This window comes from Aulonocara stuartgranti, assembly GCF_965226115.1.
Source record: "Aulonocara stuartgranti genome assembly, chromosome: 7".
Taxonomy (NCBI): Eukaryota; Metazoa; Chordata; class Actinopteri; order Cichliformes; family Cichlidae; genus Aulonocara; species Aulonocara stuartgranti.
In genome coordinates, this window is record NC_138945.1 from 24,003,901 (window position 1) to 24,022,564 (window position 18,664).

At 43.3% G+C, this 18,664-nt stretch overlaps 1 protein-coding gene across 4 annotated transcripts in view; it reads left to right on the forward strand.

Moving 5' to 3' along the window:
* ric1 (RIC1 homolog, RAB6A GEF complex partner 1) overlaps positions 1–18,307 on the forward strand; it is a 45,310-nt gene extending 27,003 nt beyond the window's left edge. Inside the window, exons 4-27 of one of the 4 annotated variants that reach the window (XM_082540996.1) lie at positions 14–121; positions 3,535–3,680; positions 3,807–3,943; positions 6,030–6,121; positions 6,786–6,874; positions 7,634–7,778; positions 7,862–7,910; positions 8,021–8,197; positions 8,292–8,504; positions 8,724–8,762; positions 9,132–9,242; positions 10,021–10,110; positions 10,225–10,385; positions 10,992–11,130; positions 11,264–11,380; positions 11,528–11,935; positions 12,478–12,789; positions 12,981–13,139; positions 13,384–13,520; positions 13,634–13,914; positions 14,095–14,307; positions 14,392–14,569; positions 14,655–14,843; positions 15,774–18,307. In XM_082540996.1, the coding sequence (XP_082397122.1) occupies positions 14–121; positions 3,535–3,680; positions 3,807–3,943; positions 6,030–6,121; positions 6,786–6,874; positions 7,634–7,778; positions 7,862–7,910; positions 8,021–8,197; positions 8,292–8,504; positions 8,724–8,762; positions 9,132–9,242; positions 10,021–10,110; positions 10,225–10,385; positions 10,992–11,130; positions 11,264–11,380; positions 11,528–11,935; positions 12,478–12,789; positions 12,981–13,139; positions 13,384–13,520; positions 13,634–13,914; positions 14,095–14,307; positions 14,392–14,569; positions 14,655–14,843; positions 15,774–16,089 (4,006 nt within the window). In that variant the 3' untranslated portion in view covers positions 16,090–18,307. Of the gene's footprint in view, positions 1–13; positions 122–3,534; positions 3,681–3,806; positions 3,944–6,029; positions 6,122–6,785; positions 6,875–7,633; positions 7,779–7,861; positions 7,911–8,020; positions 8,198–8,291; positions 8,505–8,723; positions 8,763–9,131; positions 9,243–10,020; positions 10,111–10,224; positions 10,386–10,991; positions 11,131–11,263; positions 11,381–11,527; positions 11,936–12,477; positions 12,790–12,980; positions 13,140–13,383; positions 13,521–13,633; positions 13,915–14,094; positions 14,570–14,654; positions 14,844–15,773 lie in introns of all 4 variants that reach the window. The other 3 variants (XM_082540997.1, XM_082540994.1, XM_082540995.1) reach the window with 3 other exon arrangements.
* Positions 18,308–18,664: the final 357 nt, after the last annotated feature.

Genomic DNA, 18,664 nt, shown 5'->3' on the forward strand with positions numbered 1-18,664 from the left:
TGTGGTTGCACAGAGGAAGCCCTCGTGTGAAGGTGACCCCTGGTTTTAAGGAGGAGCAATGTGCACCCGCTCTCTCTCTGGAGATGAAGAAGCCTGTGGATCTGGAGGCCCCCATCACCAGGTAGGTGCTCTCTCATACATACTTTCTTTCTGTTGTTTCTACCTGTCTGCCTCAGCCTCACACAGGCATCAGCTCACTCCCTCTCGGTCTTTGATGTGTCATCAAGCTCACATTTACACAGGCAAATTCTCCTGCACAAACACACACACTCAAGGTTTACTCACACTCTGTCTCCATTCAAGCACTCACTGTAAACTCTCAACAATGTTTATGGCCACCCCTTGAGCTTAGCTTCATCATTATCTGTTTATGTTTCCATGTAAATAACTCTTTCTTGAACCTACAAATATTTACCTGGGTATAAATGTTCTTGTTACTTTCAAAACAGTGATTTAAAATGTCGTAAATTAAACACAGGCAGGATAGCTTCCATAAAACCTGCACAACAGAATCAGAATCACTGTTGTTCTGTGTGAGCGCTAACTATAGTGTTGGATTTGAAACATTTTAAAGATTTAAGCTGTGCACAAATGCTTCTCAGGTAGTTTATCAGCAGCTATTTAAAGATTAAAACATTTTTTTAACAAATGTAGCTCTTTGTCAGCCATTTGGCTCACGGTAATGGCTCGAAAACATCTCTTCCTCTGATGGAAAGACAGTGTTGGCAGTGAGAGACAGCTCAGGTGCAAAGAGAAGCTAAAGTCCTCTGATGTGGATTTTTAACGGCAGAGGCCCACAGAGAGGAAATGCATGAATTGGCAAAAATGAATGAGAGGGAGGAGTGAGTGACAGATGAGCTAACTGATTAAAGCAAAGAAGACATAATTAATTCAAATCAGACTCTTGTTTTCTGGATAGTTTGTATTCAGATCATCACAGGGTGTTTTAAAGATGCAAATTGTCTGATGAGAATCCATCATTAGCTTTTTTGGTTTGTTTTTTCCATTATAGGTTTGTTGACTGTGCTTTCTCTCCAGATGTAACGTTTCTGTTTTGCCTGTTGCATTTTAACGAGTGTGAACTGTTTTTATTCCATTAATTAGGTCTTTAATTATGTCAGACAACCTGAAGTTCATTTAAATGGCTCAAACTCATTTGTAAAAATTAGGCAAATAGGGCTTGTAAATTTTTTTTATTTTTTACATGTTTATATCAGTGTGAAGACGGATCCATTTCCAGTCATTGTACTCTGTGTTAGCCTCGAATAACAGGGACAATTACCTAATGACCTCACTATATTTGTAGAAAAACAAATGTAAATCTTTCACGTTTAAAATGTTAAAGTCTAATCAATAAATCATCAGGACTTTGTGATGCAATGAATAAATTAAGAAAACAATCAACAAATTAATTGATTAAAAAGTGTGACTGAATTTACACTATACAGTGAAAGTTCAGTGACCAAAGCACATGATTTCATCAATGTTACTGTAAAAGCTTTTAGTATATATTAATGAAATGGCCAGCACGTTTAGAGTACTGGGCAAAACTCTTGGGGGAAATGGGTGCTGTGATTGTTTAAAACAAGTACAAAAATGTGGTTTGTAGAGTTCTCCTCAGACTGTATGTCAGTATTTGGTGTTTCTCCTCAGACTGTATGTCAGTATTTGGTGTGACCTCCTTTATTCTTCAACGTAGTCTGAACTCTCTTAGTCAAGCTTTCTTGTAATTTCTTTAAGTTGTCTTCAGGAATAGTTCTCCAGGCTTCTTGAAGGACATTCAAATCTCTTCGTTGGATGTTGGCTGCCTTTTTGTTCTGTTCTCTGTCAAGATGACCTGACACTACTTCAGTAATCTTAAGGTCTGGGCTCTGGGGAGGCCGACCTATGACTTAGAATGATCCACAGTGTGTTTTTTTTTTTTGTTTGTTTTTTCCATTTAAGTATGTTTTTACATATGAACAGTTGCTAATCAGAAGCATTCCAGATGGCAATTGCATGGTGGATCAATATCTGATGGTATTTTTATTCTTCTATCAATTTAGACTAAATCTCCAACAGCACTGACTGAAATGCAGCCCCAAACCATGACTGTAGATGCACTCTCTCCTGACCTCATCTGTAAATATTGGTGATGATCTGAACCAAAAAATTTCAAATTAGGATTAATCACCCAAAAAAGACCTGGTGCCATTCATTTTCAGTTCATGTCCAGTTCTTGTGTAACTTGGCATACTTCAGCCTTTCTTCCTGTTTCTCTTCCTTAAGAATGTTTTCCTGGTAACCACCCATTTCCAATGAGGCTTCAGTGAACAGTAGATGGACCAACCAAAGGGCACGTTCTGCAAACCACTTCAAGATATGCCAACTTTGCGGTTAATGGCGCTTGCAAATTCTCTTGTTGGTGGAAAAATGAGATTTTATGCATGTCAACGTGTTAAAATCGAAAATGAGTTCTTTGCTCAGTTGTTTGTGGAGAAACAACACTGGTTTATCCTTTCAGTTAGAGGCCATTTATGCTTAAATGATAGATAGGTCAGTGTTGAGCGGCTTAATGAACAACAACAAATAAAGAAACATTCCTGTAAAACTGATCAGGTAAGGAGTGGACTGAAAATGAGTGAAAAAGCAGCCAATGTAAAAAGAAGAACTTTGATCTTCAGAAATCGCAGAGAAATATTGCTCAAGACTATTTTCCAAAATGTATAGTTAGTGTAGCTCCCTGGACACGCAAAGTGAGGGGAGGCACTAGAACGATGGAGCCAGTCTAATACAATTGCTTTCTGCTCTATGGTGGTTTGAGTTTTGTGTTGTTTTAGTTTCTGTCTTTGTTCCAGCTATAACCCACATGTCCTGGAGCTTGACGTGTTTGACGTTTAATGAGTGACAAGAACTTTTACTGTTTCGTTTTGTCCGCCTTTTTGTTTTTGTTTGTATTGTTCCGTGTTCATCTGCCATTTCTCCTCCGCTGTCTGTGCTCGACAGAGATTACGGGGTAGTCATCTGAATTAGAGCGCTCTGTTGGCATTTCACAGGCACAGCTTGATTGTGCAGGAGATGAGTGGGTGTCTCCTGCTGCGTGAAGCTGCAGTAAAAGACGTTGCCTCCTCCACAGTGTCAGTCCACTGTGCTTAAAGCCTTTGCTTCCCTTCATTTTTCCACTTGCTCACTCTCGGCTGTTGTCGTCGTGCCTTCCTCTGTGTTAAACCTCTTACCCCTTTTTTATTTTTTTTTATTTTTAGGATACAATGAAGTACTTTACCCACACAAACACACTGTTGTTTGTTCTCTTGTGTGTTAAAAGATAGGGAGACTTGGCACTAGCAGCTACATGGCCTCATCACAGCTGCCCAGTAAAACTTTCAGTCTTCACACGGGGCACAGCTGGATGATGAATAGCCCACTGTTTTCTGTCTTGTTATGTTGTTTCTACCCTGCCTACCTAGCTCCCCCCGCTTTCTTTTACTAACTTCTTTTTTTTCCCCCTGTTCCTTTGATTAATATTTACTTTTTTAAAAAACTTCTTCCCACTAGCCTGCAGTCCCTCCAGGAGGATTTGCTGGTGTGTACCGCAGACGGTTATCTCCATGTGCTGCATTGGGATGGGCTCGGCAGCAATGGACGCAAGGCCATCTGCCTTACTACAATCCCCTTCTCATTGGACCTGCAGTCTGCTCGAGGTTAAAAGATCAATGCACTCTGCTCAAATACAACAGAGTAACATTAAAACAAAATCAGCCTACAGTAGCTTTTCAGCCGGGAAAATGTTATCTTATAAAAGAAGTTCTCCCTCCCTGTGTATTTAGGTGGCCCTTCTCTGGACCTGGAGGGGGTTCATATCCACTGTATGGAGTACTGTGTGACCCTGGATGGCTTTGCTGTCGTACTGAGTGACGGACGCCTGGGCTTTATCACCCCACTGAGCAACACCATCACTGCAGACGTAAGGATGCTCACAGACACGCACTGGTCACGTTAAAGCACACAGACGGTCAAAACAGTTGAATTAGTCATTTTCCACAACGGCGTAATAATCGTAGTCGAGACATTGTGCGCAGTTGGCCCTTTGTTTATGTGCAGTACACAGCAGGAGGCGGTTTGTGTCAGATCTGTTCTCACTGCTCAAACTATGTTTGGTTTAAGCGAGGGTGCTGCAGGCCGGCCACATGCCATCCAGCCGTCCGCAGTGAATTCTTGAATAATTACCTGCTCTATTTTCACATGGGCAAAATCACATTACACAGACCTTATAGTAGGGAGCTGGCAGCGTAAGGGCCATTAAATGTCCAAGACGACAGAGTCAGACCTTTGCTTTCTCACATAGCGTTCCACTCAGAAATGCTCAAGGCTGCAGTGCATGTGTGAAAACTGCTGTTGTTATGGCATTAAATGGCCAATTTATTATTACAGGACACCTGACACCACGATGATAGGAACACTATAAGCCCTATTTCATGCAGCCAAATCACTAACAGCATAATGATTTCTCTGTTTCGTGAAGATAACCATGCTTTTTATTCTGCAAATCAATTGAGTGCTCTGGTTGGCTTTTAGTAGACTAGAACAGCTTGTTTCAGGGTATAAAGTTCAGAATTTCTTCTTCTTCTTTTTTTTTTTTTTGTAGTTTTGCTTCTGTAGCTTTTCAGACAGTCACTATGTGATTGAAGTGCACACTTTCAGCTTCAATTCAAAGGGTTTTACGAAACCTTTATATTGACTATTTAGCAATTATGGCCATTTTTTATACACATTTACACATTCGAGTTTATTGGACAAACTAGCGTAATTTTAAATAGAGGTTGTGTTATTACTTGGATGAAAATCATTTTCAGTCAATGACTGCCTAAAGTCTCGAAAACATGGACATAGAAAGTGTTGTTTGCTCCCTGGAGATGCTCTGCTTGGCCTTTTCTGCAGTCACCTTCAGGTGTTTGTGAAGCTCCCTGCGTTCAGTTTTATCTTCAGTAACTGAAAAGCTGCTATACTCGAGTGAGATCAGGTGACAGACTTGGCCATTGAAGAATATCCCATTTCTTTGCCTTAACTTTTACAATATTCTTTGGGTCATTATCCATGTGCACTGTGAAGCTTTGTCTGTTTTGCAGCATTTGGCTGAATCTGAGCAGAGAGTATAGCCATGTACACTTCAGAGTTCTTCCTGCTACTTCTATAAACCGTTACATCATCAATAAATAGTGAGCCCGCTCCACTGGCTCCCATACATGCTGTAACACTGTAGCCACCACATTTAAAATGATGTGAGCTGATGGATCACCATCTCACACTCTTCTCTCCTTTGTCTGCTTTGTTTTGAATAAGAACCTGGTTTAAAAACTGCTTTTCACTAATTTTGAACAAATGCAAAATTTCTGTGAAACTCTTTGAATTAAAGCTTAAAATCTGCACTTTAATCACATATTGATTGTGGTGGTGATGTACAGAGGCAAAGCCACAAAAAGTGTCTGATTATGGACCTAATTTGTTTGTGTGGAAAGTTTTGAATACCATTTATTTTTTATCATTTTAGTTATTTATTTATTTATTTTCCAAGATATACATTTTTAATAGTGGCAGGAATTGGTCCCTTCCTGATTTACTGTCAGAAACTCCGATATACTTGCTTTTTCACCATGCAGGAGATGCACAGCAGTACTTCCAGAGAGCAATTATGCACACTAATAATGCAACATGTTCAAGTACACACAAAGCCAGAACAAAATGTTATTAATAATATTGCGGTAATGACTCAGTTACAGAGCTTGCGGCTTTTAGTGTTCTTGGCACGGTGAAGACCGAAATGACCATCAGGAAAAACATTTTCTTGCATCTCAGTTTACAGTTAATATTTTGGCTGGAAAATAGACAGTGGGTGTTGATTTTTAACATCAAGACATAAATGTCAGATACAAATTGTGACCAATCGAGTGATGATGTGCTTTACTCTCAGATTTGTTATCTTTTCTTTTTTTGACCGTCTGCATCATTTTACTGTTACCTGTTATTCAAGAAGGCTTCTTGTGTTTGTCCAGCAGTTGCAGGGTGTCTGGGCAGCGGATGTGACTGATGGCACCTGTGTGGCTGTCAACAACAAGTACAGGCTGATGGCCTTTGGCTGCGCCAGGTACATGTCTCTGCAAACGTCTCCCTCTCTCGCCGTCTCCCTACATCGTTTACAGGGCAGTGCTGGAAAGCGATCTTGGGTGTGTTTGTTGAATGTGTGTGTGTGTGTGTGGTACAGAGAGGTTGTTGTCAGTGTGGTGTGTGTGTGTGTCCAGTGTGAGAATCTGTCAGTTTGTGTTTGCTGAGGCTAAGTAGTGTGTACTCGTCAGGAACTCCTCACGCAGAGCAATAACGCCAGGTTGGCAGGAATTTCTCTCCATGCTGCTTCCTTTTCCCCTTCACCATGTTTCGGACACTATTTTCTACACTGTTTTGTACTATATTTTTCAAAACATTGGAAATGTATAAAGTACAAATGTTTTACTAAAGTCTTCACATATTTGAAAACAAGCTTAAGCAAAATATCGGCAGGGAGCAACTGCAGACATCCGGTTTTTAAGCATCTGTGTTTAATGGCATTCACATACAGTACAGATGCTGAGCTTGTGTTGCTGTTTTAATTGTTTTCATGTATGTTTGTCTCATGTTAACGTGCAAAGAGATGCACAAACATGCTAGGGGAAGCTCACAGCACAGAATTGTAGCTAGGCCGTGACGTTTCATGCAGTTCCTCTCATCTTACACAGCATGTTACGCTGGTTGAAATGCGTGTGTTGTCATTGCAGCGGCTCGGTGCTGGTGTACATGATCGACACCACAACAGGGTCGATGCAGCTCTCCCACAAACTGGAGCTCACTCCAAAACACTACCCAGGTATCCTCATTTTACCCTCAATTCTTGTGTCTTGCTTTTTTTTACTCCTTTTTCATCTTAGCTTAGCTCCACTTAGCATCCTTTTACAGGTTATAATGTACATTCCTTCAGCTTTTTGTCTTTCTCTTTGTGTATCTGATATCCTGCATCACTTTTGTTGGATTTGTGGTCCAAAGCCATAGCTCACCCTAGTGGCTGAACTGCCTTATAGACCCATGGCTGTTTAAACAATGAAAATGGCTGGTGTCTTCCTCTTGCTTTGTAGTTAAGAGCTTAGCGTAAAGACACCTTACTTTAAACTCCCGCAGAGTTTGAGGCAAGGTGTGTCATGCAATTCTCCTCCTCTTTAATTAAATAGCAGCTCCTGTAATATTATCCCAGTTGCATCACATTCTACAAACTAAGCCCTCATTAGGTTACCATTAGGTAATATCATTCTGATTTTATATAAATGTTTTTATCTACAAGAGCCAGATGTGGCACAGTTTTACCTGCAGTGGCCTTTCTGCACATTCAGTCGACTGTCATTACATGTTTGTTAAAATCCCAGTGAATCTAGAAAAGCACAAAGTGTTTGTGCAGAATCAACAGTATTGCTCTTTTGATGTCACCCAACGTGATGCCATTCACAGATTTTGCTCGTCATTATGTATAAAAATGAAAACACAACAGAACTTGGTGCATAAATAAAATAGAAAAAGTCCAATACAACAGTAAAACAGAAGTGTTGTAATTTCTGTGCACTCTTTGCCTTTTCAGACATCTACAACAAGACGGGCCCTGTCAAACGAATCTGCTGGTCACCTGACTGCAGCATTGTCATGGTTACGTGGGAGTGCGGCGGCCTGTCGCTGTGGAGCGTCTTCGGAGCTCACCTCATCTGCACTCTGGGAGAGGACTTCATGTGAGTGAAGGCACAGATGCGGCCCTGCTACATTCATACAGCGTGTTCGTTTGTAATGATTTTTGTGTGTTTGCTCCCTTTAGACATCGATCTGATGGTACCAAGAAAGACCCCCTTAAAATCAGCTCTATGGTATGTAGACATTTGTTTTAAGAGTGAAAAAATCAAAATAAAAGTCTTTATTTGTGATAGAGGTGAAAACTTTTTTTGTATGCTGAATCTTGCACTTTGCCCCTTTCTAGAGCTGGGGTGCAGAAGGCTACCACCTATGGGTGCTCCCTCACAAACAGGAGAGGAGAAGACAAGAGGAGCAGGAGCAGGATGTGGAGATGGTTGCACCTCCTAACTCCAGCGCTTTGCAGGCTGGCATACTGCAGTTCCACTTCATTAAGAGCGCCCTCACAGTCAACCCCTGCACGGTGAGAAGATGCACGGTGCTGATGGAAGCATCACCGCACACACGCGCCATGCCCTGCATTTATGCTCGGTTTGCTCCTTTCTTGGCTGTTGCAGAGTAACCAGGAGCAGGTGTTACTCCACGGTGAAGACCGCCTCTACCTGACCTGCGGTGACCCCACACAGATCCATAGCAACTCTGACACACACCCACACACACACTTACACCCGCGCGACGGCAGCCCGCTGCACCCGCCCCCCAACCCCGACTCCTCTCTCTCTCAGGGACTCAGCACTTTACTGGGACACAAGCACTGGCACGTGGTCCAGGTAAGGATGTGCTTCCTCCTGCTGCTCTGCAAACTTCCTGTATGTCATTATCAAGAATAAGTTAGTGCACAGAGACTGCAGTCATTTCTGGATTATGGATTATGAAAGACAGACGCAAATAAACTGAGTATCTTGGAGTGGCCTGTGTGTGTCAGTAAATCTAAAATTTAGCTCATTGTCATTTCATTTTTTTAAAATTGAATTTTATTTGTCCTCTAGATTCACAGCACATACCTAGAGAGCAACTGGCCTATACGGGTAAGTGTGTGTGTGTGTGTGTGTGTGTGTTTGACTTTAATGTTGATCTCAGTGATGTTTGATAAATAAATGCATGCATTCAGTTTTTATAAAGTAAGCTTGTTTTACGTGCAGAAGAAGATAAATGTGAAGTATAGTCCTCTTTTTATGTGGAAAGTTTTGGCTTGGTTGCCTCTGGCCTCCAAAGCTCATTTTTATATGATGTAAAGCTTTATAAACAAGCTCAACTTAACTTTAAAAAAATGTCATCACACTGGTAGCAAAACCAGTGAGAGCTGTTTTTAGTTTTATGGAGTTGCTCGTTTTCTGTGTCAACACTTGAAATTGGTGTTTGGTGTATCTTACCGACGTCTGTGTATGTTTGTAAAGTTTGCAGCCATAGACACAGCAGGCCAGTGCATGGCTGTAGCAGGGAGGCGAGGCTTTGCACACTACTCCTTGTTTACAAGGAAATGGAAGTTGTTTGGGAATATCACTCAGGTATGTTGACACTTTAATAGATGACTTTGGTGCAGCGATCAATAGGTGGTCAATGACGGAAAAACCTCATCTGAGCTCTAAGATACTTTTATTTTGTCCACACGTTGAAAATACTGCCACTGTAACAAAGACAAATGTGCCAGGAATAACTTGTAACTTCATTTTTTTTTTGTGAATATGAATACACACCTAGCCATGCAGTCTGCCTTCACAAGCATTTGTGAGAGAATGGGTCGTCCTAAATAGTTCACTGAATTTCAGTGTGGGGCTGTAATAGGATGCCACTGATGTAATAAGCCAGTTTGTGACATTTCCTCCAACGCGCATATCCACAGTAAGTGGTGTTACTGAAAGGCGGAAGCATTTAGGAACCACAGCAACTCAACCACAAAGTGACAGACCACATGAAGTCATAGAGCAGGGTCGCTAAGTGCTGCCTAGACGCATAGTGTGTAAAAGCCACTCTGCTCACTCAATAACTGCAGAGCTGCAAACCTCCTCTGACATTAACATCACCACAAAAACTGTGTGTCAGGAGCTTCACAGTGTGGGTTTCCAGATCCAGACAGCTTCTATAAGTGTGTTTATTGGTGCTTCAGTACTTTTGTCCATATATTGTTTGTGCGTATGTGCGTGGAGAAAGCTATTCCATGCAAAAGCTCTAAAAATGCAGTTGAAAATAAAATTAGAATAACAGTCTGTTTAAAAAATGAATTTGTGCACAAAAGTGTTTTTGTTGGACAGTACCTGATAAATGTGTTGTTGCTTTTTTCTGCAGGAGCAGAACATGACAGTCACAGGAGGTCTGGCTTGGTGGAATGACTTTGTGGTGGTGGCCTGTTACAATTTTATAGACCAGCAGGAGCAGGTGAGACTGAAGCACCACCTATAATACCACCGTGTCAAAAATCCCTTTGGTTTTTTTTGTCTGATCTAATGCCTGTCTTTAATTTTGATGTCTCCGTCTGTGGTCTCTCTGTAGTTGAGACTCTATCAACGCTCATCCAACCTGGACAATGCCTTTGCTTCAGTTACTAAGCTACATTCTGACACTCTGCTGCTCAATGTCTTCAGAGACATGGTCATACTCTTCAGAGCCGACTGCTCCATCTGTCTTTATAGTATAGAGAGGAAGAACGACAGGTGGGCTTCTATACACACACGAATCCAGTCTTTACATCACAAATTAACCGTTTCCGGAGAAGAACGTCATCTGTTGGTGTTACGCTGGGCAGGTTTTATCAGTTTTTGTGCCAGTGACCGTTATGGATGGAGGGCCTTATGTTGTTGGGTCCTGTTTTCAGCTGTTCATTCATCACTTTTCATGAAGGTTATATATCTGGAACGCCTTGAGAATTCCCACAGATTTGATACGTCGGTTTATTTGGATTTCAGAATTTGTTTGGAATACAGTGGTCAGAGTCAAGGTTGCTCGGCTCTTATTCAGGAAATTATATGCGAGTCTTAACAAAATTTTATAAAAATGTCAAATATGATGAAAATTATTCTTACAAATGAAACAAAAAACTATAATGAATGATTCTTGAGATGTTGCTTTCCTGTGACCACTTCATGACTGCCGGCCTTGAACTGGTTAAACAGAAAAATCCTTTTAACGTGAAGCTGTCACAGTAGAAAATGTAGAATCGTTGTATGGTTTTCAGCTCTTTTCTTTGCATTCTTGGATTATTTTCTTTCCCGTGCATTAGTCTTCTTTCATTAAGCTCCTGATTATTATTATCATTCCAGTCCAAACCCGACAGCCAGTGTGGAGCTGCTGCAGGAGGTGTCGATGTCCCGTTACATCCCTCATCCAGCCCTTGTGGTGTCTGTCACTCTCACGTCTGTGCGCACCGAGACTGGCATCACATTAAAAGCCCCGCAGCAGGTAGTGCAGGAACACAGTAGCATACAGCAACCGCCGATCTGTAACTACAGGTGTTTTAATAATGCCGTGTGTGTGTGTGTGTGTGTGTGTGTGTGTGTGTGTGTGTGTGTGTGTGTGTGTGTGTGTGTGTCAGGCCTGCATGGCAGAGAGCATTATGTTAAATCTGGCTGGCCAGTTGATCATGCTACAGCGGGACCGTTCAGGACCGCAAGTGCGAGAGAAAGACACGGCTGCTGTCAACAAGAAGCTGGTGAGTTCACACTGATATCTTTGCATGCAAAATGTTCTAATAATACTGATGTCCGTGCAAACAGAAATCAGACCTCACACCACTAAAACTGAATTTTAAATTTTAGGCATCCGCTCATAACAGCTTTGCTTTTTTTTTCCCCACTAGCTCCCATTTTGTCCCCCTGTCGTGTTGGCCCAGTGTGTGGAGAATGTTTGGACCACCTGTCGATCCAACAAGAAAAAGCGCCATCTGCTGGAGGCTCTTTGGTTGTCCTGTGGAGAAGCGGGCATGAAAGTGTGGCTGCCACTTTTCCCCCGAGACCATCGCAAACCCCACTCCTTCCTCTCCAGACGCATAATGCTGCCCTTCCACATCAACATCTACCCTTTGGCCGTGCTGTTCGAGGATGCCCTCGTACTGGGGGCAACCAATGAGACTGTGCTCTACGACGGGATGCAGGGATCCTCAGAGCCACTGGAGGCACTGTTTCCCTACTGCACAGTAGAGAGGACCTCACAGATCTACCTCCACCACATACTGAGACAGCTGCTGGTTCGCAACCTGGGTGAACAGGTACTTGGAGCAGCCTGGCTCAACATATCTGCTTATTTTTATAAGGGTTTTGCTTTGCTTGGAGTAGTTTTGACTACATTCTTTGTAAGCGATAACACAGGTCCATACTGTAATCACATTAGCCTCGTAATGTTCTTACCCTGAGCAAAAAGAACCTCGAAATCCAAGTCCGAAGAAACTGAGATACTTGTCGCCAAAGAGGAAGCCAGAAAAGAAATGAGGCTTCCAGCACTGCATTTTTAAGAGCACATAAGGCAATTTAAGATGAGATATTTGATACTGGAATACTTTTAAATGAAAAGGTTAAACCCTACTTTTTTTCCGTTTGCAATTTTGTTTAGGAAAACTTTAAATAAAGACCAAAAGGCACTGATCACGATGATGATCAGGGCATGATGATGACAAAGCTCTGAGAAACTTTCTTTTCAAATTTGTATGAATTTGTTTGAATTACCAAGAAATTCAGGTATGAAAATATTGATAGTGTGTGCGATGTTAGTATATGAGAGAATTTATTCCTTTCTTTACTGTTTCCTTTCAAGGCTTTGATGCTGGCTCAGTCATGTGCCTCCCTCCCCTACTTCCCCCATGTCATGGAGCTGATGGTTCATGTAGTGCTGGAAGAAGAGGCAACGTCGCGGGAGCCCATACCCGACCCGCTGCTTCCCACCGTTGCAAAGTTCATCACAGAGTTCCCCCTGTTCCTCCAGACCATCGTCCACTGCGCCAGGAAGACAGAGTACGCCCTGTGGAACTACCTGTTTGCAGCCGTGGGAAACCCCAAAGATCTGTTTGAGGAGTGTCTCATGGCTCAGGATCTGGACACAGCGGCCTCCTATTTGATTATACTGCAGGTAACGAGCGGAGTCAACAGCTCATATTACCATATTCTACATTCCCCACTTCAGTTAACTTTATAATGGCAGAGATTATTTGCATTTTCACCCTTGAAAATCTTTGGAAAAGAGTCTAATTTATTTTTCCAAGATCCTTAAAAAGATCCTCAAAGTCTCAGGCGTTCCTCTTTTTCTCCTCCTCCATAAAGAATATGGAGGTTCCAGCAGTGAGCAGACAGCACGCCACTCTTCTCTTCAACACGGCTCTCGAGCAGGGCAAGTGGGACCTTTGCCGGCACATGATCAGATTCCTCAAAGCCATTGGTTCAGGGGAGATGGAGACTCCGCCCCCAACACCCACTACTCAGGTGAGGAGCTGAAAATGTTACAGTGACTGTCAGTCTGGCTTCAAGCAAGGGCACCAACCTCGTACGGTTTTATCTTTATTCTGTCTTAAATTCACTGACTGTCCTTTAATGATCTTTTATTGTCTCTTCCTGTTTTATTTGTTTTATTCTGTGTTATTGCACAGCTCTTTCTGACTACATGCCCATGAAAAGCACTTTTTATAAACTTTAAACTGGTAACCTTCAAACGTGTTTCTGTGTTCAGGAACCCAGCTCAACTGGAGGTTTCGAGTTCTTTAGAAATCGCAGCATCAGCTTGTCTCAGTCGGCCGACTCGGTCACCGCAGGAAAGTTCAACCTGCAGAAGACCTTCAGTATGCCTTCTGGATCTTCTGCTAAAGGGTACCTGCACATTATTTTGCATAAAAGTGGACACTAGTACTGCAGTTTGTTCAGAATGTGCTCTGCTCATCTAACTATTCCTGTCTTTTCCCTCTGTTGCATCCTCCCGCCAGTCGGGATGTGGAGTGTGCAGAGAACATGTATATCGACATGATGCTGTGGCGCCATGCCCGTCACCTCCTGGAGCAGGTGCGCCTTCGTGATCTGGGATGCTTTTCCGCTCAGCTGGGCTTCGAACTCATCGGCTGGTTATGTCGCGAGCGAAACCGCGTGGCCCGAGTTGATGATTTTGTATTGGCGCTGAAGAAGCTCCATAAGGACTTCCTCTGGCCGTTCCCTGTCATTCCTGTGGGAAACCTCAGCTCACCACTGAAGAATGGACGGTGCCGTACAGGTGAGTGAAGAACAGGAAGGTTTACAGAGAAATCAATTATTACTTTAAATATTTAAAGGTGATGGTTGAATAGCCATCCAGTATGGTGCCCCAGTTTGCATACTACTGACAATTTAATCCTTACATGCCATCACTGGCTTCATCGCTGTAATTCTTGCTGTTTTTCGTTGTTGTTTTCAGTGCTGAGCCCACGGTTGTTGAAGTCACAGTCAGCAGACAGCCTGCTGAACAACGACATGGACACGGCACCGCCTCCGACAGCTCCTGACAACCACACCTGGATGGACGGGCTTGAGCAGAGACCCAAAGACATGGACACAGCCTCTTCTGCTCACTCGAACCAGCACTCACCACAGACTCATGAGGCCTTCCTGTCACTGCTCACCAACAAAGGTAATACAACTTTAACAGTTATTCCCTTCTTTTGTTTTCATCCGCTTAAGCTGAACTTCATCTTTCACTCACTGCGCTTTCTAGTCGAGGAGTACAGCATCGGCTCGGCCACAGACCTCACAGAGACCAGCTCAGTGGTGGATGGCGACTGGACAATGGTGGACGAGAACTCGTCCACTTTGAGCCTGAGTCAGGCCGAGCTGGAGCACATCTCCATGGAGCTGGCCAACAAAGGCCCGCACAAGTCCCAGGTGCAGCTCAGGTGGGACCCCATTCAAACTATGGTCGTTTAATTCAATGCAAAATCAACACGTATATTTAAGCTGCGCCTTCTGTGTGTCTATCAGATATCTTCTCCATGTGTTCATGGAGGCGGGCTGCCTGGAGTGGTGTGTGGTGATTGGTTTGATCCTGCGGGATGCAAATGTCATCAAGCAGGTGATCAGTTTCCTGGACAACCCAGAGGTTCCTGCGGAAAATGTGCAGAGTGTCCGAAACGGATTATTAGCAGTCGATGCGTGGGCCTCCACAGACTGGTGGGTAGTTCTGTGCTGGTACCGATATTTTTAATCTATAAAAACACGTTATGTAGGGGAGAGCAGTGTGTTCTGATTTATGAGATGTCATCTTTAGTTTGGAAATTGTGACACATTTTTAATGACCACTAAATCACTGTGATTTTTTTAATTTTTTTTATATTACACAATAGGGCAGCACAGTGGTTAGCACTGTTGCCTCACAGCAAGAAGGTCCTGAGTTCAATTCCACCATCAGGAATTGGAGTGTGGAGTTTGCATGTTTGTGTGGGTTCTCCTCGGATAATAATAATAATAATAATAATGGATTGGATTTATATAGCGCTTTTCAAGGCACCCAAAGTGCTTTACAATGCCACTATTCATTCACTCTCACATTCATACACTGGTGGAAGCAGCTACGGTTGTAGCCACAGCTGCCCTGGGGCAGACTGACAGAAGCGAGGCTGCCATATCGCGCCATCGGCCCCTCTAGCCAACACCAGTAGGCGGTAGGGTAAAGTGTCTTGCCCAAGGACACAACGACCAGGGCAGAGAGCCCGGGGATCGAACCGGCGACCTTCCGGTTACAGATACGCTTCCCAACCCCCTGAGCCACGGTACTCCAGCTTCCTCCCACAGTCAGCTGGGATAAGGATAAGCGGATGCGAATGCGTGGATGGATATTACGCAATAAATACAAACCACACCTTCCAGCAGTACCATCAGTCCTAATACACTAGTATAGAGCCGATACCAGTGCCGGCGTTGTTATCGATCCTATTATCAAAAGTCACGATCAGTAACAATCAGATACCGATACCAGTATTGATAACTATGCTATCAGTATTTGGATTGACCTATCCAACTCTACTGATGGATATAACAACTCGTATAGAGAGATTTCTTTACCTTTTTTATTACAATAAATGTTTTGTCTTCTTCCCGTAGCCTGGGTTACAAACCATTCCTCAGCCTGATCCAGCCGCAGCTGCAGCGGCTGATGGAGTCGACGTCGGAGCAGGTGCAGCCTGAAGCCTTCCAGCCTGCCACCCAATGCTCCAAGCTCAGTGGCTCTGAAGGTCTGGGAGGAGCCGCGGTACCTCGGGCAGAAGACAGCAGAGGAGTGGTGACCCCGCTGGGCCTGGCCCTGCCCTCTCTCGAACCCGCAGGAGTTTTCCCCCGTCCCCCCTCTGAGGACTGTCCTCCCGAACAAACGGAGGAGCAGGGGGAGGAGGAGGGAACCTACGACTGCACCTTGTCCTGAAGCCTCTTCTGGACTTTTTAACCTGTGAACCCTTCAAGGGCCGGAGTGGAGAAAGCTGCAGCATTGGCTGACTGGAAAAAGACTTCATTTGTGTGAGCGAGCGTGTGCGTGCCTGCGTTTGTGCGCCTCTTTGTCGGTTCCTACTTCAGTCAGTATTACCCACTCTTTAGATCGCTATCAGCCCGACAGGCACAAAGACATCACAGCACAAACGGTTCCTTTTTAACAGAGCTCATTTCAGCAGATTGTGCTGGTAGATTAGAGAGGAGGGTTACTCATGTCAGTTGTTTTCCACTTGTGTTGTTTTGGAAGCTGTAGAGCAGCACGCGAAAGCTTGGGTAGAGCGATAGAATCAGTTCGAAGGGTCTGTCCGGATCTTTGCGCTAACCGCGGAGCATAACGTAGAACAAATAAAAAGCTCGAGAACCTTTTACGGGACTCGCTGAAGTGCGTCTGAGCCTACAGTACGTGAAGCGTGCCGTTCTGTCTGTGTGCACAAGAGGTGTTTCATACTTTCATACCTCAGTATAATTTTAAAATATTTTGTGATACCTTTTTTCTATAATGTAACAGTGTACAGGATGACATTATTTTTCTATCCCTCTGCAGTCACCCTGTGACCAAAAAAAAGAAAAAACACCCTCAGCAGATGATTCTGTGCGATTCTTTAAAACAGTTGAATTTAAGGTTTCTAAGAAAATGATCTGTGAGTAGAATCCCACTGTTCTGAGTGCAGACTAGTTTCTTACCACTGATCAGCACCTCGCCCGCCCGCTGCCCACCCCCTCCCTAGTGATGCTAAAGTACAGAATCAGCTGCCTCGCCCTTCCCCGTGTGGGTTTTCACACAAAGCAAAGCAGATCTGTGTTGATCCTTCTCAACACTTCCTGCGCTGAACAAAAAAAAAAAAAAAAAAAAAAATCACAAGATGCTTTTTTTTAAATTTTTTTTTTATATAAATTCAAAAAAGGCTTTGTTTCCCATCACGCCAAAGGCACATCATTAGTGAGTTTTTAAAAGCCATCAGGTGGATCGTTGGCTTGTCAGCAGTGTTAGGAGCGATGCGTTAGTATTGTTTTAGTTTGAGGGATTGATTGTTGTGCAATAGATAAGTCGCCGTGTGGTTTTTGACCCTCACCCTCTCGCAGTTCGTCCGGACCACCCGCGAGACGAGCGGGAGGCCGATCGCCGTGTTCTCGTGCTTCCGAGTGGAAATCTGAACGCGTGTGCAGGGCCGTGTTCACACCATGTTGACATGATTGGTGACTCTGATCACGTGGAATTGATTTTTATCGTATTAGTCCTCGTCATTACTATTATTTATTGGGATTATTAGCTGAGAGATCATTCCTGCTTTGTTTTTAATGACTGATAACAAAACTCCTTCTCCCTCCTCTTTAGTTATCAAAGTCATGCATTGGCTCAACTACAAGCACTAAAAGAAAAACAATGCGTCAGTATTATATTGTGCAATGTATTGAAATGTTACTCAGCTTTATTTTTTTATGCTTACTACTGCTTTTGGGTTTGTTTTTTCTTTCATTCCCCCCCAGCTGTGCGCTTCTCATCCTAGACCAAAATGATAAGTTATAGTTGGGTGTGTTTATCTGTTTAGATTCTTGAATGGTTTCTCTTCTACGAGCTGCCCGTCACTATACACAAAAAGGTTGAGACGGCCCGAGCGGCTCTGTATCGTCTACTTCGACCCTCCTTCCGCTCTGAACAAGCCTACAGCTCCACTACAAGCTTTACTTGAACACGGACCCTTGATGAACCAAAGACTTTACGTCCAGAGGCCTTCTGTTTTAACCCCGATTTGAACGTTCAAGTCCTCATGCAGAGGGAGGAGAATCTCACTCGCGCACATCCCAGCCCTCTCATCAGAAACATCATCGCTCAAAACTAATGCTGACGGTATGCGAGACAATTTCCTACGGAAATGAATATTTCAGCTCTTTTATGGTTTCCTTCTCTGTGAGGGAGGAGTGTCGTTCGCTCGCTCAGTAAAACGTGGACAGCAGCTCCCTCCCACCCGTGTACAGTTTAAAAGTATTGCTCGTTTCCTCAGAGTCGAGATTTATTTCTGGGGCAGCAGACATCCTCAATGCAGTGTAAAGATACTCTCTTGTACATTCGCCTTTTCTACTTATATTTGGTTTTCTACTTCATTTTCCCCCCCCCTTGTACATATAGACCAATAAATTATTTTTAAAAGGTTTGTCTGCCTCTTTGACCTCCTTATTTTTAAAGCAACGCAGCAGCTGCAGACAAAGCAGCAACGTGTGTGTGTTTGGCTTTACATACTCTAGAAAAGAGCTCTTATATTAATGTTTGACACCAGAAAAAACAGAGTTAACTGACATATTAACATTACAACTCCATGAATATCACACGGGGGAATCTGCTGGCTTTAAATTGACTGTTTTGTTAAATTCACGTTTAAAAGACTGTTCTGGGTTTTATTCTTCGAGCTGTGGTGCCCTTGCAGTGTTTATATTAAAACATAATTGATATCTGTACATGCAGTTTTGAAGTAAGATCAGCAAGCAGGAGTGGTTGCATTTCCTCTGCCTGT